Source organism: Alexandromys fortis, unplaced genomic scaffold (assembly GCF_014885135.2).
Source record: "Alexandromys fortis isolate MF-2015 unplaced genomic scaffold, M_Fortis_MF-2015_v1.1 scaffold_62, whole genome shotgun sequence".
In the NCBI taxonomy this organism is placed as follows: Eukaryota; Metazoa; Chordata; class Mammalia; order Rodentia; family Cricetidae; genus Alexandromys; species Alexandromys fortis.
In genome coordinates this window covers 245,372-266,779 of record NW_026067942.1, presented here as the reverse complement: position 1 = coordinate 266,779, position 21,408 = coordinate 245,372, and the positions used below count along the sequence as shown (strand labels likewise).

General features: G+C 48.4%; 1 protein-coding gene across 1 annotated transcript in view; it reads left to right on the top strand.

The window, feature by feature from the left end:
* Mtarc1 (mitochondrial amidoxime reducing component 1) overlaps positions 1 to 6,888 on the top strand; it is a 20,738-nt gene extending 13,850 nt beyond the window's left edge. The window contains exons 5-7 of the mRNA XM_050148205.1: positions 1,128 to 1,189; positions 1,276 to 1,347; positions 6,243 to 6,888. Coding sequence (XP_050004162.1) covers positions 1,128 to 1,189; positions 1,276 to 1,347; positions 6,243 to 6,369 — 261 coding nt within the window. The 3' untranslated portion in view covers positions 6,370 to 6,888. The remainder of the gene's footprint in view (positions 1 to 1,127; positions 1,190 to 1,275; positions 1,348 to 6,242) is intronic.
* The last annotated feature ends 14,520 nt before the right edge of the window (positions 6,889 to 21,408 follow it).

Here is a 21,408-nt window from a genome sequence, read left to right as displayed (position 1 = left end):
CCCCATCCTGGTCTAGGAAGGTGGACATCCAAACTGGCTAGGCTCCCACAAAGCCAGAACATCCCCATTGTCTCCGTGGGTGGGTGCTCCCCTTGTGGTCCTGACTTCTTTGCTCATATTCTCCCTCCTTCTGCTTCTCATTGGGACCTTGGGAGCTCAGTCCAGTGCTCCAGTGTGGGTCTCTGTCTCTATCTCCAACCATCACCAGATGAAGGTTCCCAGTGATGTCTCTCCTGGTGCCTGGACCGGAACTCCTTGCTGCTAGGTGTCTCGTAAACAAAGCTCGCCATGACATTTTTATGTGCATGTTTAACCCATTTTGATCATATTCATCCCCCTTATTTTCACCTATTTCTGTGGGCTTTTATTTTTAATTATCACATTTATTTGTGTGTGTGCATGTGTGTGTACATGTGTGTGTGCATGTGTGTGTGCGCCACAGTGCATGTATGGAGGCTAGAGGATGACTCACTAGAGTTGGCTCTCTCCCTCCACCGCGTCGGCCCTGACGACCCAATTCAGGTCACCCAGCTGCAGCAAGCATTTTTACCCACCAAAGCATGTCTTTTTATTTTCAATTTTTCATGCACACCCTCTGTTTCTCACTGAACTTGAGTGTCTGGAGGGACTCAGATTTGCTTGGCCTTGAGGCACAGGCTCTGCTACCAATGTCCTCAGGCCAACAGCTAAGAAGTCATTCCTGTTGGAGCCGGGACTCTCTGAATGCCGCCACCCAGGAGATGGCCGGGGAAATCAGGGCACCAGGTTACACAGCGACTTGGTGTTTGTTTGCAAGACAGGGTCTCATGTATCCCGGGCTGTTCTCAAACATGCTAGAACTTCTGATCCTCCTGCCTCCACCTTCTGAGTGCTGGGATTGGAGATGTGTGACATCAGGCTCAGCTAATAGAGTTCTGCAGATTTCAACCTGGGATGCCCTGCCTGGAAAAGCTTTCAAAGAGGAGAGGGGCCTGACCTTGCTTTAGGAAGAAAGAGAACACTCAAAGGTGTGGGATGTCCCTTGGCCTCTCCAGACTGATGGAACGACATTAGGTGTGACTCCACACAAGTCCCTGCATAGGTGAGGGCCCAGAGGTGCTCATGGGAACTCTTCCTTTCCTTTCTAGGATTCTTGGAATGAACTCCTCATTGGGGATGTGGAACTGAAGCGGGTGATGGCTTGCACCAGGTGAGACCCTTTCCTGTCCCTGGGCGGGGAGGGGCAAGGCCTGTCCCTCCGCTTTGTCCCCTGTGTGATGCTTTATTTGTGTCCAGGTGCCTTTTAACGACGGTGGATCCGGACACCGGCATCATGGACAGAAAGGAGCCGATGGAAACACTGAAGAGGTAAACCAGGCAGACGGGGTCTCACCTTGGGGTCCAGGTGTCTATTAATGTTACAAGGGAACTGTGGAAATGCCCATGCGGAATAGGAGCTTTAGGGAGTCCTGGCCATTGGGCAGATGGTATGTAGAGAAGAAAGCCAGTGTATCCAGGGTTCCATGCTGCCTGTGGTTTGCTGTGTCCACTGGAGGTCTTGGAATGCATCTCCAGAGGGTAAAGGGGGGACTCCTGTGAGGTACTGTGGGAAATGTCACTATGTAAGGCCGGTACTGCAGAGGAGCAGGCTTTGGGACAGGGACAGCGATACGCTGTAGCTCTTGCTTGTATCTCTTCAACATTAGAGCAACGAAGAATCTAGGCTTTTTATTTTTCATAGAACCAAGGAGATACAACCAAGAGAAAGATAGGCTGGGCAGACCTGGCTATTGCAATACTGTGGCTGTCAGCAAGTTTCCTTCTGCCAGGCCCTGACTGCTCTGTTTTAGGATTCTAGGGGTTGGATCCAGGTCCTTGTGAATGCTAGGCAAAATCTTCTACCATTGAGCTTTGTTATTATTATTAATGTGTATGAGTGTTTGCCTACATGTATTTGTGTGCAGCATGTACGTGTATGATGCCCACATAGGCCAGAGAAGGATGTCAGACCCCCTGGAACTCTAGCTACAGACAGTTGTGAGCCGCCATGTGGGTGCTGGGAACTGAACCAGGGGCCCTCCCTCTGCAAGAGCAGCAGATGTTCTTAAGCAGCTCTTCCTTTTTAGTTTGAGCCAGGGTCTCCCTCAGTCATTGAGGTTGACTTTGAGCTCACTTTGTAGCCTCTGTAATCCTGAGACTTGTACCATCAGCCATGGCTCTGGTCCTCAGAGAATAAAAGAAATGGGTGGAGGGGAGGGAAACTAGATAAGCCTTTGTGTGCATCAGACAGATGGCTCGGGAGCTGCTTGTCACCTCCGTATTTCTCGCTTTCTTCCCCACGCTCTCCCTGGTCTCAGATTTCCATCCCTTCTGGCTTTGGAAGGCTCTTGTGCTTACAGAACCTCAAAGCACTCTGGGCACTGGTGCTGGTTCTCCGCATTGTCAAAGCCTCTTTATTGGGAGGCTCTGTTTGTAGAAGGAGAGTAATGGGCCCCAAAGACAGAGCAAGGGCAGGAAGCCGGGGATCACAGGAATCCATACTCACCCCCCCTGATCTTCTGCAGGCTTCTTACAGCCCAGCCATCCTCCCTAATTGCTTTTAATACCCAGGGAGATGGTGCAGCCGGCCGAGGTGGCTTCTATCTCTCCCTGAGATTTAAAGTGCCATGGGTATAGTGATTTATGTTCTTCCCAGGACAGGTGGTCATAAATCGGGCAGGGAGAGGCCCGCTGCAGGGTATAAATCTTAAGAGGCAGAGCACACAACCCTTCAGTGGCATCCCTGGGTATCGTTGGTGCCCAGGGGTTGGCACTGCTTTGTACTGATTGTGCTGGGCATGGAGACTGACTTCACCCACCTGCCTGGCCTTGCAGACTTCTTACATCCCAGCCCTGTGCCCTAATTGCTTCTGTATGGTCAGAGCCCCGCTGGGCAAAGCAAGGCGCCTACCGCAGAGAATTATTCCGCATTGTCTGGTTAGGCTAAGCACAGGGAGGCTTGTCTTCTGCTCATGGGAAGGGAGGAGAATGGACTCGCTCTGCTCGTTCTTAAAGGACTGGGAATGGAATCTTGTGCACAATAGAACTCACAGAACTCCATCTCAGCGTGTGAGGACCTTGAGGTCAGTTTCTTTATTTGTGACTGCTGAGTTTACAGGACTCCACATAGCTGAACTAAAGCAACTTCTATCATCTTCAGTAGGCGACCAGGACCTGACCCAGTCCTTGACATCCTGCTGTATCGATTTGACACTGAGAGCAGGAGCCAGACGAACTTTCAAGCCTGAGATTAGCTGTTCCCAATGACACCTAACCCAACCCTGTCAGGGACCAGGGGTGGTGACGGTGTCCATGTGTTGCCCCTCTGGGAGCTGTCACAGTAATGTTTACCTCAGAATCCGACCATGAGGTCTCAGAAGTAGGATGGACCTAGGACTGCCCAGGGTTTTGTGATCTCCACGTGGAGACTGGCCAGGGACCTTGCCTGTAGCCATGCCTGGTGGCTGATGGGAGTAAATAAGACAGTGTGAACAAGACAGTGTGACTCACACCTTCTCCTCCCTGATGCACACTCTTCAGAGTTGACAAAATGTTTCTGTTCACACCGCCACGTAAGGATGGAGAAGTCTAGTTGGAGGAGAAGTGTCAAAGGCACTTCGGCCAAACTCGTACATTCCAGGGTAGGAGTGTGAGGGTTAGAATTATTAGGCAAAAGGAACAGAGATGTAAGAGAAATAAGAGACAGAAGCACAGGATAGCATCTGGAGGGACAGTCAGTGAATACTGAGTCTGCTTCACTTATTTTTTACACGCTTATGTATTTCACTCCAAAAGGGGAGGGGGGAGGCCACAGACTTCATTAACACCATATAAGGAATAGACTTGAATTCTCTGACCTTTGGTCCAGGTGGAGCGGATTCACCTCTATACCCACAATACTAATTAACCACACCCCAAGTCAGAATCTCTTGTTTGTAGCCACACCTGTTGTTAACAACTTTGAGAGAGCAAAAATAAGCTCACACTCTTTGGCCTCCAGTCAAGGTGGAATAGAGTCACAACTGTGGGTCCTCACAGAGGAGGAGTTGTTTGTTTGTTTGTTTGTTTTTAGTTCTGGGATGGATGCCAGAGTCTCAAGCACACTAGACAAGAGTTGCACCACTGAGCTATTGCCTCGCACCGCGCCCCCGGGTCTGTGCTCTGTGCGCTGGCACCCAGTTCGCGAGCTTTGGGCAAGGGGCTGGAGGTTAAAATACACAGACACACACAGACAGAGAGACAGCGACACGGGTCATCCTTGAATTCCCCAAGAATGCCCCCTTTATTGTGTTCAGGAGAAGATTATATAGAGATAGCCACGCCCCAGCCAAACCCACCAGAAACCACTCTCCTGCCATCAGGAACTCCTGAAGGTCTCGTGCTCAGAGCAGCTGTAGGCACTCAGATCAGGGGATTACAAGAAATTCAGGATCTGGGGTCTCACTGCTCCCAACAAGCTATAATGTCCAGTTCTCATCTCAGAGACCTCTGTTTAGGCTAAAAACCATGTTTTAGGGCCTCTTGCTTATCAGAGTAATTGTGTGTCCTATATGCATTGAAATACATAGAGAAATGTTCTCTGAAATATAATTTGTTGCTAGGTGTGGTCACTGACATTAGAAGTCTCAGTTCTTTGAAGGTTGAGGCAGAAGGATTGCCACAATTTGAAGGCAAACCTGGTCTACATAGTCCCAGGTCATTCTGAGCTATACGTAAGGTCCTATCTCTAAGTGTAATTTGTTAATCCCAACAGAGATTGCATTATGTATTTATTTATATATGTATTTATATTATATATTTATATATCTTCCTCCCTCTATATAGACAGGTATAGATGTAAGTATAGATAAAGTCAGAGACGATGGAAAAGGCCTGGTATACACTTCTTGCAATACCTAGTTTTTTCCACCAGAGGCCGCTGTTGACCTCACTTGGTCTCCCTTACCTGGCATTCAGGAATCATGCAGGTTTTTAAAGGTAAATGAGTGATTGGTTGGATCTCTGGATTCTTACCAGGCCTAGGGAGGAGAGCTGCTTAGGAAGACAGAAATATGAGGAATGGTAACATCCTTGCTAGAGGATGAGATAACTTTGAACTCCTGATCCTCTTGCTGGGTTTTGATATCAGACAAGCGTTTGGATACAGGATCCTGAGTTTGCCTCTGAGACTCACCTGTATAGCAAGGTTTAAGGCTTTGTAATAAGGGTTGAAGTCGTGTGGGAGGTGCTTGGTGCAGATGCAAGTACGTGAGAGGTACAGGAACTCCCTGAGATAGGGAGACCCCACATCGCCTCAGTACAGCACCTAGGAATAATATAGGCCAAGTCACAGAGATATTGCTGTCTCCTCCCTCCCCCATCCCCCAAAGCCTCCTTCATCACATGGTGACCAAGGGAGAGGCAAGTAAAAAGAGATGCCTGGATTCGTGGTCCAAGATTATCTGCAGGCTATGCCACGAGGAAACATGCTGGGCAGCAGCACTGGAAAAGTGGGGGTTGAGAAAAAGGGAGTCCTTTAAGGACCTCTGATCTGGGCAACCATGGACCAGGAAGGGAAAGATGGAAAGGAAGGGGTGACAGTCTTGCCAGGATCTTGGGTCAGGTGACATATGTGGAGAAATTGTGAGGGAAAAGGAAAATTATAGGCCCGTCCAGGCAGATGGAATATCTCATTTCTCTTTGAAAATTTTGAATCTTTCATAAATTTTAAGCTCATTTACCTTATTTATTTATTTATTTATTTATTTATTTATTTATTATTGGATGTGTGTGAGTGTATTGTCTGCTTGCATGTCCGTGTGCCATGTGTGTGCAGCGCTGAGAGTTAGAAGAAGGAGTTAGGTCACAGAGGTCACTAGGTAGTTGTGAGCTGCCAAGTGGGCGCTGGGAACCCAACCCTGGTCCTCTGGAAGTGCTCTTAGCCACTGAGTCATCTCTCCAGCCCCAAGTACCTAACTTCTTGATGCTGGAAAAGGAAACGTCACTATGATGAGAAGCCATGAGGATGGAGTGTTTGACTCTGCCTTGGTGCTTCCAATTGGCCTGTCACTCTCTGGCCCTCCCAGGGGGGCGGGGGTGCTGAGCTGTTAGCTCTGACTGGATCCTGATTCCAGGCACAGCCTGCCGGAGTGACTGGTGGACGCCTGCTTCAGCCCGGACGAAGCTACGTGGGGTCCACATTCTTCCTGTTCCCTGGAACTCACTGAGGTCTTTTCCTGTTGCAGCTACCGGCTATGCAACCCTTCGGAACAGCCGTTATACGGAAAGCTACCCCTCTTTGGACAATATTTTTCTCTGGAAAATCCAGGGACAGTCAAAGTGGGAGACCCCGTGTACCTTCTGAGCCAGTAATGGACACTGCACGTTCTGGAGCAACAGATGTCTCTCAGGAACATTTTTGAAGCTGACATCGCTTGAACTGGTTCTTCAGCCTTTTCTTCGGGGCTGTGATTACCAAGTTTTCCTCTTTCAGACTTCCTTCTGTCTCAATCTCTTGTTTTCTGGGTCCAGCACACAAAGCAGAGAAAGGCAGTCCTGCAAACTTAGCAGGGCGCCGTCGAGTTTCTTGAAGGATGAAGGGATTATCAAAATGCTCTGTTTATAATTATGGAGTAATTTTTCTACTTCTGCATTCTCTTGCCAAGGCAGCAGATGTCCATCATCTCTCTACCCCTCTTTTGGGAAGGGAAAGAAAACAGGAGGAAGACTGTAAGCCAGAAGAATGTTCCAGAATGTTTTGCTACCCCTGGACATCATGCATACAATGGAAATTAAATACTTTCCCAAGTAAGGTTGGAATGACGACGTTTTCTTTTCTCCTAGAGGCTGGGGCTAGCTTTGGAAAGGGCGTAATAAAGACTCAGTATTGGAGATATTAATTTTTCCATGGATCCTCCTGCGTCTGCTGCCGTTGCTCCCTAGACAGTGTCTCTGATGACCCGATGGATCCCTTAACTCAAGGAACGCCTCTGGGATGTCAGGGTACAAAACCAGCTCACTAGAACATTTGAAAAGCAAGGTGGTTTCCTGCCCTTGAAGCAGGGCATGGCCTACGAAGGATTCAAAATCTTTCCTAGTATGTGGGGGGGGGGGAAGAGTGACATCAGAGAGGGAGAGATGTCTCCCTGGGTGTCTAAGATGAGATTTGATCTTGCCTGGGGAAATGATGGCTCTCAATATTAACAAAATGAAATGGCCCCAAGAGGATGTGGCACTGTCTAGTGGTGGTAAATGGAAGCTCAGTCCATTTTAAGTTAAAAACAAGTCAGTCTTGTGCCTGAGTCTAGTTTTCTGTAGCAGAAACAATTCTGTGTGAAGGAAGAGGAGGAGTCCCTAGGTGCCCTGTGTTTCTCTCCTTCAGGAACGTGACTTTCTTTTGTTTGCTTGGTTTTTATTTTATTTTTAAATCTATATAAATATATATTAGTACATTAAATGTGCGTGTGTGTGTTTGCACGCGCGCGGGGGTGTGTGCGTGCACACACAGTGCCACGATACACAAGTGGAGGTCAGAGGAGAGCTTGAAGTCAGTCCCTCATTCTAGCATATGAGACCTGGGATTCAACTCAGGTGGCCAGGCTTGGCAGCCACCCTCACCTCAGGACACTGCCCTGACCCTAGACCCACATTCCTAACCCTGGTGAAGATGGCATCCATTTTCCCGTGACTCATCACTTCAGGTGAACCTCCTCATTGTCTCTGGACCAAACCTTGTGTGAGGCAGCTAGAGATAGCACTGCAGAACGGCCCCCGCATGGAAGAGGGTACCCAGACACCCTTTTCACTTAACACTTGCCTTCTTCTCCAGTTGGATGAAGGGTTCTGCTTGAAGACAGAGAACCCAGTGACCTCAGGAAGCTCCGGGCAGCTCTCAGGCCCACTGTCAGTAAGATTTAGAGGGCGTTCACACGTGTTTATTTTACAATTAACGAGTGGGTTAGTACTGAAGGCCAAGCTGATGGCCCATTTATTCTGGATACTGATCACATTCACTTGAAATATAGGACCAGGACTATCACCAGCTTTCAGAAAGAGCTCCCAAGAGCCAGTGATGGGCATGTGAGGTCAGGTCTAGAGATTTGCCCTCTGCGGGGGTTCTATGCATGGCAACTTCATGGGGCAACCATGGCGAAGAGGTGCAACCCAGGGCTGCCGAGCCATAATGGGACTGTGGAATGACTCTCATGGGCAATCTTGAAGGCTGGCTGTCTTGGCATTCCCCAGAAAGAACTAGAAACTTGCCAGCAGGAAATAAAGTAGCCACTTAGGCACACAAGAACAGAAAGAAAGCAGGATGGAGCTGGGTATAGTGGCGTGAACCTACAGTTCTGGCCCTTGAAGGACTGAGCTAGGGCCTCACCAGATTATATGTTGATTGGGCTATACAAAGTGAGTCTGGGGCCTGTCCTCATTTTGTTTATTCTACTGTGATAAAATGTCGTGTCCAAAAGCAGCTTGGAGGAGAAAAGGTTTAGCTCACCGTTCCAGGTTGCAGTCCAGCATGTGGAGAGGCGAAGGCTGCAGGTCCTTGAGGGAGCAGGTTGCACCCAAAATCAAGAGCAGGGAGAGAAATGCACGCACACATACCTCCTTGCTGTGTGTTCAACTTGTTTTCTTCACTCTCGTGCAGACCCTTGTATCCCCTCCTCCAAACCCAAGGGTTCCTGCTGAATGCATAGCACTTTCTCACCGTCACCAGATTAACAAGCCCGAAGCTGGACTGTTCCAAGTCAGGGACCACTTGTGGCGGAGCGGCTCCCGGCTGTGACCTTGACAGGACATTTAACTGGAGGGTGGTTGGTTGCACAGCCCTGCGCTGCATTTTCCAGAGTGGAGGCCTGAGTGTGGTGGGGGCGGGGAGGGGGTGTGGACTCTTAAAAAGGAACGCCGTGGAACAGTAATTTTGAGACGAGCGGCAAGCCTCAGTCTTCTTCCAAGACAGAACAGCCCACCCGAAGGCTTTGGAAAGGCCTGTGTAAATGTGTGTTTGCGTTTTGTTTGGCCCTTTGAGAAATGTCATTCTGGCATCTAGGGAAACTTGTGGCAGAGCTCAGGAGACTCATTCCGCCGGAGTGGTGCCTTCGTGGGAAACCTGGAGGAGATAAAGGGACCCCACTGCTAGACCCTCTGCAGCCCTTGCCTCACGACAACACCTGGTGGTGGAAGAGCCCAAGGATGCCGCGTGCTCTCTCGCCATCTGAAAACTTCATCTTGATACTGCAGACCTTTAAGTCATCTGTCTATCTGTCTGTCTCTGTGTCTTGGTGTCTCTCTGTTTATACGCATATGTTTTGATACAGGGTCTAGCAACATATCGCAGGAAGACCCTAGACTCATCAGGCTCCTGCTTGAGACTCAACAGTGTGGGGCGAAGGGATGCTCACAGCCACACCCTGCTCTGTGTGCAGTTTGAACTGTGCTTTTGTTTGCTAGGAGATGCAGCTTACTTCTGTTGCTTCCTTAGACAGGGTCCAGTGAATTGTTGGTGTTTGAAGTGGACTCTCATGCAGCCAAGACTGGCCTCAAGCTTGCTACACAGCCAAGGGTGGCTGAACTTCTGACCCTCTGGCACCACCTCCTCAGGGCTGGGATTGCAGGCATGCGGCACTACACCTAGCTGTGTGCAGTGTTGGGGATCACAGCCGGGGCCTCGTGCATGCTAGGCAAGTGCTCTACCGACCACACTACATTCACCAGCCCTGTGTTATGATAACATTGTAAATTACTTAATTTCAAACAAGAAGAGAAAAAAAATCTCCCAGTACCACCAAGTCCTTGGAATCTATCTAATAAAAAATGTGCTGTTGTTCCCCATCCCCCACCTCACCATACCCTCTGAAGATGTGAGGCCACAGCTTGGCTACAACCCAGACCCAAATCTGGCCAGACCAGTGGAGCTATCAGCTCCCACACTGTTCCAGCTTAGAGACAGGAGTTACCCTTGATCACAGCGCTAGTCTTCTTGGACAGCCTGTGGGTCCTGTTTCCCATCCACCTTCTCCTGAAGCCATTTTGGATGGGAGGGTCAATTTGGCTATTGAACAGTCTAAAGCATTCGCCCTTGGTGGTCCTCAGCCATGTGTCTTGACCTTCACAGAGCCTTCTACACTGGAACTCACGGCCTCCGATTCTTCCCCTACATTCTCTTCTCTTCTGCTCTCCGTGAATCCCTGACCTGGGTCCTCAATAGTCCGTCCCCATTGAGCCTAATGGGTTCCGGGTCAAGCCTACCTTCTCTCACCCTCTTTAGGATTTTTTTCTGAGAGTCCTGTATATAAAGTATTGTCATAATTATCCCTGATTAATATTTTTGCACCTAATAAAGTCTCGGGGCCTGGGCTGGGGAGGCTCACCTTCCAGATGGCTTCTCCAGCAATTAAAGTGACTTGTTAGCTGGAGTCCCGGATGGCTGAGGCCAGCTGGAGAGCTGTCCTTTGGGAGCAGCTCTGGTTAACATCAACCGGGAAAGCTCTCTGTAAACACATGAATAATTGATTGTGCCGCGCTCACATAGCTACTGCAGATCTGAGCCCGGATGACTCATTTGCGAGCCATCCCTGTCGTCTGGATGCCATAACATTGGAGGAATGATGACGGTTTCTTGGAGGTTCTTCTGTGGCCGGCGTAGCCAAGACGAAGACTGTAATGGTTTGTTATGATGACCTTTGCTATTCCATTAGGCTCAATTGCTTTAAAAAATGATGTGCGCGTACTTTAGGAACATTTTTACCCTTTACGTTGACCTGACATCATAGTTTATATTAGTAAATGTATTAATGACAGAGGAGTGTTTTCATGTCCCAAGGACAAGTTTTAACAACCATAATCTGCCCTCAGTCATCATAAATATAAATGTATTGGTCAAACAGACCTCGTTAATGTGGCCAAGATAAATGCAAGCCTATATTTTAAGGCGGTGGAAGCCCTGGAGAATATGCGGAGCTTTCTGTGGGCCTGCGAGATTCTGTATATGTGTTATCTGCAGGCTGAGAAAATTAACATGTTCCCCCGCCTCTGGTTCTGTATCAGACAGATATAAATGTCTTAAGGATGTCGAGTGAGATTGTTCACATAGTTTCTGGACACCGCTAATGCCTGGTGGGGTGAATCTCAGTTCTTCAGGCCTGTCTCCTCGCTCCGCTCACAGGGCTTTTAGAGAAAAGGGAGAGCTCCAAGGTCCTGGCAGTGTGGCTGCTCAGCTGACGTGTCTCTGAGTTATAGCGTGTCCCAGCCTTTTCACGATATTAGCCTCCCTCTTCCCCAGGGTCGTCTTTACTGTGAGACAGGGCCTTCTCCTGGGGATGAGTGCCTCACACTGGTTGGGAAGCCGCAAGTCGGCAGACAGTGTTCCGGGCGTCATCTGCAGGCAGAGTGGAGGAGACAACGCTTTGTCTCTCCGCTACACCACACTCTCCAGTGCTGGACTTTATAACAGCGTCTGTGTTCCAAGCTTCTTAGGTAGAAAGTAAACAGATTTTTAATGGTATTCTGTTCTGAACAGAGAAAAAACACTCAAAGCAGGACTGTCTCAGGGCCTCTCCTAGTGAAGACGGTTTTTAGGGTGAGTCTGTCTCCCCCTGATATGATCAACTCGGTGCCATCATTAACTTCTCTGTAGGTTGCGGTCATCTAACAATGAATGACGGATGGCCTCTTCAGCCAGAGACCTTGGCTCTTGAATTGCTCTGACTGAATCTGCTTTTACATTTTTACATTTTTTTTTTTAAACAGCACCAAACACTGGGCTGTAGGATTTGATCTTGCCTGGATAAGTTTTCTGGGACGAGGGCCTAGATTCTTTTCTAAACTTGTGCTAAAATTGTCTCTTTTAACCATTTAATGGTTTAGAAATTGAGGCATACACAATGTTTTCATGGCAGAGTTTTTCATGACACAGGAGAGACAGACAATGCAAGAGTCTTTGGACAGATGGACGAGCAAACAGAGGCACTCAGTGGCATGTTATTGGGCCTTAAAATTTAGCAAGCCCCTGGCATGTCTTCCACACAGATGAAGCAGAAGCAGTCACACAGCATAAATACCACACAGTTCTGCTTGTGCGGGAGCCTAGTAGTCAAATTTTAAAATGCCGAGAGAAGGGAAGCCTCGAGGGTGGGGAGAGCAGGGGTGGTGACTGGCGCGCTGCTGTCTCATGGGTTCGGGGCTTCAGTCTTACAGGTTGAAGGGAGATCCAGTGCATCATTATATAGTGACGAGGCATGGTTCCCTCGGTGAGCTTGATGCTCTGTACTGAGATCTGAACATGGTATGAAGAGGGGAGGGGGAGGAGGAAGAGGTGATGGAGATGGGGAGGAAGGGAAGGGGGAAGGGGGAGGAGGAGAAAAGGGTCAAGCCCTGAGAGGCTTGCGGGTGGGTTTACACTTTATAAGTCTCCCCAGGAAAGCCACCGCAGGTGCCAGCCTTGAGAAAAACCCCACCCTTTCCGAACCCATGAAAGAGTCTTCTCCCAGACACTAAAGCCATGAAGTTGAGACATTAGACACCTCCACTGAGAGTGAGGTAATTACCCAAAGTCCTCCAGCTCTTTCGTCTGAACTGTGGATTTTGTTAGTGATTATTATGTGTGTGAGGGTGCCTATGTCAGAGGTCAGAGGACAATTTTGTGGAGTTGTTTCTCTCCTTGCATGCTATAGGTCTGAAGTCGGAGCTCTGGTCGTGAGGCTCACACACTTACATAGGTCTGAAGATGGAGCTGCGATCACAAGGCCCACACGCTCACATAGGCCTGAAGACGGAGCTGTGCTCGCGAGGCTCACACGCTTACATAGGTCTGGAGACGGAACCACTTGCACAGTCTGTTACCTTGCATCTTCGTTGCTGTAATAGAACACTCGGATGAAAAGCAGCTCTGGAGAAAAGGGTTTGCTTGGCTAACAGATTACTGTCTATCCTCAAGTAAAGCCAATGTGGGAACCAGGCAGGACCCAAAGCAGAAACCTTGGAGGAACGCTGCCAACAGTCAGAGGGAGCAACTCCATGGCTTGCTCAGCCTTCTTTCTTATACAGTGAAGGAGCACCTGCCTAGGGTTGGTACCACCCATGGTGGGCTGCCCCCCCCCACACTGACCATCAGTTAAGAAAACACTGTACAGACTGCCTACAGACCAGTCTGAAGGAGGCGATTCTTCCGGTGAGGTTCCCTCTTCCTAGGTAACTCTCATGTGTCAAGTTGGCAACAAGCAAACAAAAAACTGGCACAAACCGCAATCTCCTTTACCCATGAGCCATCTCACCAGCCCCTAAGGTTGAAGGATTTGGAGCAGAGGTGGTACCTGGCTACCTGTCTTCAAACGGCTTTGGTATTATCACCATATTTGCCCAGATGTACCTGAATGGAGAGGCATGGTTTAATCTTGGTCCCTCCTGGTGATCTTACATTCTGTACTTCGTGGAAGCAATGGGTAAAGTTGGGAGGGGCCGAGTCAGCTTTTTCTCCTCCCAGTTCCTTCCAGGATCTGCTCACCTAGAAGGTAACTGAAGGCTCTGATGATCTTGGCTAAGAGGACCCTATTCCAGCTGGAAGGGTCCTAGCGTTCTCTAGGGTTGCCTGAGGCTGGCAGGCTGAAATCCACACTGGGATTTGGTATGAGAATTTCTGTTGTTTACAGGCTTCTAAACCACATCTTTAGCCTCTAGCTTATCATGTGCCATCTTTCCTCATCCCTGCTTTCTTCCTCCTTTTCTCTCTCCCTCCTTCCCTCTTTCTTTTCTTCCTCTTCTCCTTCCCTTTTTACAGTGCTGGGGATTGAGCCCAGGGCTTCCAATATGTTACGTAAGTGTCGCTGAGCTGCACCTCACCCCGTGGCCGGCCTTTATTAGTGAGAAGCAGGTAGTTTGATTTCAATGAAACAAAATGATAACAGCAAACAAAGTGTGAGCTCTCAGCTTCCCGCTCCAGCTGCTACGTCTGCCACTTGTCACAAGTCTCTACCCACTATGATGGGTTCTCATCCCTCTGGAACTGGAAGCTCAAATAAATTCTTCTTTCTATAAGTTGTATTGGTCATGACATTTCATCATAGCAATGGAAAATTAACACAAACAAGTAAATTAACGTATATAAATAAATACAGCCGGGCGGTGGTGGCGCACGCCTTTAATCCCAGCACTCGGGAGGCAGAGGCCTGCGGATCTCTGTGAGTTCAAGGCCAGCCTGGTCTACAAGAGCTGGTTCCAGGCCAGGAACCAAAAAGCTACGGAGAAACCCTGTCTTGAAAAATCCAAAAAAAAAAAACCAATACAATCCTATTTTAAAAATTATACTTAACATCATCGTGTGTGTTTAAAATATATGTGTGTGGCCTCATGTGTCACAGCATGAGCAGGGACACAATGCCCTCCTTCCTTTCTCACATGGGTTCCCGAGATCAAAGTGAGGTGGCCAGACTTGCCTTCGCGCCGCCCCCCCCCCCAGCCCAATACATTCCAGTTGTATCTTGTGTTTGTAGGGGGACCTGAAGTCTGAGGAGTGACATTTTAGTGAGGGACAGAGGAAGGATGCAGGTCTTTGAGATGCTGCTACGAGTCCCGCTGGCTTCCTGATGCCTGCTTGTGGCAGCAGGTTTGAGAAGGGTTCAGTAACCTGCCCACATTATATATGAGAGGCCAGAACCAGACTCAAGGCTTTGGCTTCTGGAAACACATGGCTACCCCCTCAAAGAGGGGAAGTGTTGTCAATTGGAAACAAGCTCCCCCCCTTCTCGTTTTTAAATGTTTGCTTGCAATTTAATGATAGACGCCAGAGCTTGGTGTCCACAAGTGACACGTGTGTTTGGATCACCCGGAACTCTTGTTTAAAGTGTTTGTGACTCTAAGTTGTTCCCAGCTGGTGGGTCTGCAGCGGGTCTTAGGAATCTCCGGACCCCAAACTTATTAAACTCTCACCCCTTTTCTGTACACCAAGTTCCAACCCTCATCTGCTCAACTGACACGAATGTCAACATCCTTCATACAAAAGAAACTAGCCAGAGAGATACATTCTTGCTCTCTGCGAAAACAATGGAGCTCACTAGCACTCATCGTGGCTCAGGAGACGTGTGCCCATTTCCGGTGATGAGTTCACAGGGATTCAAACACCTCCCATACGCCCTCCCCCCCTTGAGATGCTCCAAAGCCCTATCATCTGTGCCTTCGCAGATGTGAACTGGCCAAACTCTAGAGGCCCCAGCCTTCCACAAAGTTTCCATTCAAAGTAAGGAATAGCCTTTCGTGAATTAACCCTAATCATAAGCACCGGGGGCTTAACTAGCATGCACAAATTGTGTAACAGGTGCTGTATGTGTGCATGCGTGTATGCGGGAGAATAAACGGGTCAGGGTGCTTTCACAAGAATGTTTGCTTAGGAGAATCAGTTGCTACCTTTTGGTGAGTCAGCGAACATTAGGCAGTTCACAATCTGTCATGGACAGATTCACAAGCATGAGGGCCAGCAGGACAGCCTTGCCTTTTTCTTCCTGTTGTTGTTGTTGTTTTCTTTTTCCTGTTGTCTTCTTTAAGGCAAAACCAGGATCAGGAATGCTGCTGAAGGCTGGCACATTACTCCCTGCAAGGGCGGGAGGGAGAGCGTGCAGGGTGAGTCCTGGCTTTCTTCCCTCTGCCTCTGCCGCCATGCCTCACAGAAACTGGGAAAGATGAATTTCAGGCTTTATCCAGAGCTCTAAAACCTTAAATCTTTCTAGAAAATAACCCGTCTCTTAGGAATCTGAGGTCCTAGAGAATAATAAGCCTCCTCCCCAACCTCCCCCACGCCTGGGCAGGGGACTGGCTGGCTGCGCTATTGACTGTGATTACTTAAGTCTGAATAATAGAAGGATGTAATCAATCTGCAGGTATCTGCGCTGTTTGTGATGGGGCAGAACCGCATGGCAAGAAGTCAGTTGCAGCGTATACACAAAGCAGGGCTGCCTTTTCCTCCAACCAGGCCATTGTGGCCTCTGGCAGGTGTCTAAAAAGTGTCAGTTCTGGGGATCCACACCCAGGTCTCAATGTTTGCATGGTAGGCAAGCTCCCACCCCATCCCCGTCCCATTTCCACCCCCATTCCACCCCTACTTCCACCCCCACTCCTACCGAGAGAACTTTTGGAATACAGGATGAACCTACAACTGTTGGAAGAGACAGCTACATGGCCGTGCCTTGTGTTGGGCGTGTGGGTGAGCGGTCCTACTGCGCTTCAGTTTTACAGTGCAGAGGGGATGAGAGCAACGCAGCTCACACGCTGAGTGCGGAACATGGTTAGAATTCCCTGTGTTGTTGCTCATGTGTCATTTTTATGTGAATTATTTCCTAGGATACTTCCTTTTTGAAATGGGCTTTCGTGCAGCCCAGACTGGTCTTTTTTTTTTTTTTTTTTTTTGAGCAGTCATATTTATTTATTTATTTTTTAATTTATTTATTTATTAAAGATTTCTGTCTCTTCCCCACCGCTGCCTCCCCTTTCCCTCCCCAATCAAGTCCCCCTCTCGTCATCCCAAAGAGCAGTCAGGGTTCCCTGCCCTGTGGGAAGTCCAAGGACCACCCACCTCCATCCAGGTCTAGTAAGGTGAGCATCCAAACTGCCTAGGCTCCCACAAAGCCAATACGTGCAGTAGGATCAAAAACCCATTGCCATTGTTCTTGAGTTCTCAGTAGTCCTCATTGCCAATACGTGCAGTAGGATCAAAAACCCATTGCCATTGTTCTTGAGTTCTCAGTAGTCCTCATTGTCCGCTATGTTCAGTGAGACCAGTTTTATCCCTTGAACTCACTATGTAGCTAAGGATGACTTTCCACTCCGGATCTTCCTGCCTCTACCTCCTGAGTGCTGAGATTACAAGAATGTCCCACCAAGCCCTGCTTATGTGGTGCTGAGGCTAGAACCCAGGGCTTTGTGCATGCTAAGTGTGTGTGTGTGTGTGTGTGTGTGTGTGTGTGTGTGTGTGTACTTGACCCAAACTAGAGTCAGTCATCTTGAAGGAGGGAACCTTAGCTGGGGAACTGTCTCCATCATATTGTCTGTGATCATGTCTGTAGGAGATTTTCTTGATTAATGGTTGAATGTGGGAAGGACCATCCCAATGAGGTTGTGCTACCCACTGGTCCTGCATTGTATGTATAAGAAAGTGGGCTGAGCAAGACACAAGGCACAAGCCATAAAGCAGTATCCTGCATGGCCTTTATTTCAGTTCCTACCTCTACATTCCGGCCGTGAGCTCATGATCTGATGTTCTTCAGTGATGGAGTGTGGTGGCCCGGATATGTAAGCCAAATGAGCCCTTTCCTCTTCAGCTAGCTTTGAGCCACAGTATTTAGCACAGCAATGCAAAGCGAATGAGGATACCAGGCAAATCAGCACAGCATTCTCCTCGGCACCAAATACGTTACTTTTTATAATTAAGAAGATAGACTACAGCCGGGCGGTGGTGGTGCATGCCCTTAATCCCAGCACCCTGGGAGACAGGCAGGTGGATCTCTGTGAGTTCGCTTCCAGCCTGATCTACAAGAGCTAGTTTCAGGACAGAAAGCTACACAGAGAAACCCTGTCTCGAAGAAGAAGAAAAAGAAGGAGAAGGAGGAGAAGGAGAAGGAGAAGGAGAAGGAGAAGGAGAAGGAGAAGAAGAAGAAGAAGAAGAAGAAGAAGAAGAAGAAGAAGAAGAAGAAGAAGAAGGACTACAAGTGAATATACATCCTTAAGGTATTTGTGTACTTAATTTCTAAAAATATTTTAAGTAAAATGTTTGTGTATGGGATGTGTGTGTACACACATGTGCAGTCACACCCCCCCCCCATGCAGGTACATGCCACAGTGTGGGTGTAGAGTCTGAGGCCAGTTTTCAGGAGTTGATTCTTTCCTACTGTGGTTCTGTGGTTCAAATACATGCTATTCAGCTTCCATGACAAACACTTTTACTGTGAATCAGAGTAATTGGAGACTGCTTGTTCATTTCCCAGCTGCCCAGACCCAAATAATCACACAGATACTATATTAATTACAACACTGTTTGGCCTTTTAGCTCAGGCTTCTTAGTAACTAACTCTTACATCTCAAACTAGCCCTTTTCTATTAATCTATGTATCACCACAAGGCTGCGACCTACCAGTAAGGTTCCGGCATTCTGGCATCTTTCTCCTTCAGCAGGTGACCCTTTAACTACTCTGTCTCTATATCTCTGTTTGAATTCCACCCTCGGTTTTATTCTGCCTGCCATAGGCCGAAGCAGCTTCTCTGTTAACCAACGGTAATAAAACATATTCACAGTGTACAGAAGGGAATCCCACCCACATCATAAACCATCTCGCGGGCCCCAACAATCCTTTTCTAAGTGACGATTCAGAATACTGATGGCCTTCCACACTGTTCAGGGCCACAAAGCCCAGTTCCATAGTCACTTGAAACATGGCTTGTTCAAATTGAGATGTGCTGAAGATATAGATTAGACAGCAGATTTCAAAGGCTTCATAGCAGCGAAGAGTGAAAGATCTTTGTAAGTATTTCTATTTCAATTACATGTTGAAATGTAATAACTTGAATGTGTGGCACTAGAATAAGTTATTAGAATTAATTTAATCTAGTCATTGGGGTTAATGTTTATTCTTTGAATGTGGCAGTTACTCTTTCGGTTGCATCTGTGGGTGCTATGAAGGAGGCTTAGCAGCCCCCCCCCCCCCGACAGGACAGCGGACCCTCGAGCCTCTGTGACACCCTTGTTGGTAAGGTCTGGCCACCTGATCTCACCTTGGCTTTGAGGATGGAATTACCCAGGCCATGAGCACAGGGCTTCTCTGGGGTTGGTGGATTTCTGGGACTAAATAATATTATTGGTTGATATGGCATTATGACTGTATTAAGTGTCTCTAATAGTAAGTTTTTTTTAAAAAAAAACTATAAAGATTCATTCATTTATCATGTGTGTATTTATCGGCGGGCACATGCTTGCCATGGTATGCTCGTGAAGGTCAGAGGGCACCTTTTGGGAGTATCTTCTCTCCTACCACACGGGCTCCAGGGATTGAATTTAGGTTTTAGTCGTTAGGCTTGGCAACAATCTCTCTACCTGCTGAGACATCTCAATGGCCCCTTGTGAATTTTTTAAGCCCTGTCTTACCACCAAGATTGACAAGTGCCCCATTGTGCTTCTGACTTGTAATCCTTGTTCAAAGGGGTGGAGGGTATGGTTTCCTGTAGACACAGCGTCTCTAGAAATGGGGGAAACAGATGATGGGACAGGGTTGAACTCATTCCTCTCCCTCATGAGAAATGCTAACACGTGTTTTCCGTTTCCCATGGTGCCTTGCTGGAGGCCCAGCTCCTCAGGCTCCAGGCTCCTCCTGGCACCTTAGTCTCTTCTTCTTGCTTCCCTGCACCTGCCCACGCGGCATTCTGCCCACAGCTGCGCTTATCACTCGGACGATCCTTTCCCGAAAGTCCTCGCAGTTTTTGTGGCGTTAAGGAGTCAGCGATCTTGGCAAATAAAAACGAGTCAAAATCGAGAGTCAGGCTTAAGGCACTCGGCTCCCTGGTATTGGAGAGTGAGGCAAGTTGGTCTTTTACCCCCTAGGTCTCTGGAATTCTGCTTGTTTAGGTAAGTCCCAGAAGACAAAACTGATGTGTGGGTTAGGACAGTGACCCTGAGTGGTGGGTTTGGGAAGTCGGTGAGGGTGGGAGTGGGGTTGGGAAAAAGCTTCAGATGAGGAGCATACTCCACGATACAGGTTTTGGCTTTCTTGAGTGTGTCCATTTGCAGAAGTGTTTTGAGTGTGTGAAGCTGTGTATATTTCTGAATGCATGTTACACATCAGCTAGAAGCTAAACACCTTGCCTGTGAGTACGTTTTTTTGTGTGAAAAATCCTGGCGTTAATGAGATGAGAGAAATTACCACAAGGGGGCGCTGTATCCCTTTCCTGTTCACAAGAGGCCCTCCCCGGGGTTGCTTGGAGATGCAGCCCCGCAGTCCTCAGAGCAGAGATTTGTGGGTGAGTAACCCACCTTGGACAAGCCTCCTGAGTAACTTATGTCTGCACTTGAGGCATCCACACACACAGAGACACAGACAGAGCCGACTTTTTAAGTCTTGATTCAGAGAGCCCACTGTGGAGGGACAGGAGCAAGGTGTTTGAGAAGCTCACTTGGTGGTCCGGTGTAGGTTAGACACCTAAGGAATGCCACATTCTTAAGAGAAATTAAGATTCCTGCCTTGCTGTAAATAGGCACCCGTAAGGAGATGGGGCAGTTCTGGACCGACCAGGCCCTGCTGTTATCGACGGAAATCCTGTGTGGTGATAAATATGGCCCTGGGAAGAGCCTGCAGAAGAGATTATGGGAGCAGCGAGGGGCTGAGAATGCTAATGTAGGAGGTTATTGGCTAGATAGCGGCCAGGAAACCAGAGACTGGGGGCGGGTGAGGGGACCTGGGCTAAAGAGCACAAGAGGAAATGAGGGAGGAAGAATAAATAAATGAGATAAGCGGCTTCCTTCGCTTCCCCCCTTGCTGCCCTTCTGTTTTGCATCCAGGACTCCGGTCTTTCAGTCCTCTTCTAGGGACAATAGCCTGACTCTCAATAGTCTGACTACCGAGGAGCAGGCCTGGCTCCCACCTCTCTAACCTGTCCCCAACCTACCGAGCCTACTGTAAGAGACTTCCATTCGTATAGTCGGCCATTGGTCATGCCTGGCTAAGCAGACAGTGGGCAGTGTCTCTCCAGGCTCAGGCCTGTGCCCCCACTCTCCAGGAACTAAAGCACTGGGCTACTCTTTCCAAACATGCACACAAGGCCAGGACCAAATATTGGGTCTCAGATACTGGGGCTCAATAGAGTTTAACAGCAGAGTTATGGGCTAGGGATGTAACTCAGGGGTAGAACTAGGCATGATCAAGGCTCTGGGTTTCATGTCCAGCACCAAAACTACACAATCAATGGACAACAAAAACCAGTGTTGCCAGGTGGAGAGCTTCCCTGTCTTGGATGGGAACAGGAAATGATGGAGTGGCCCCACACTGATGTGCAAGCTGGGCCCAACTGCCTCCTGGAAAACATCCTGTGTTCTACCAGAAACGTCCCAGGTTCAGCTGGAAAACCTGTTGCTCTCTGAGGCAAATGAGGGGGACTGGAAGGTGGCAAGGAGGGCAGCCTGGCTGCGCCCCAAGTCCACTCCATAACTGTGTATCCTAATCTTTGTGGGTCCCTGTGGGCATCCGTAAGACCAATAAAGTGATCAAACTTCCCTGCAGTGTTGCAGGAATCTAGCAGCCAAGTATATGGAACACACTCTACAGTGTGTAGAGCACTTAAAGGTTAGCTCTTTGTCGGGGTCCACTAGCCTACATATGGAGCGATGTTTAGCAATGAGTTCCCACCCCAAACTGAAAGAACTTAGATTTGTAACTAGTTGGC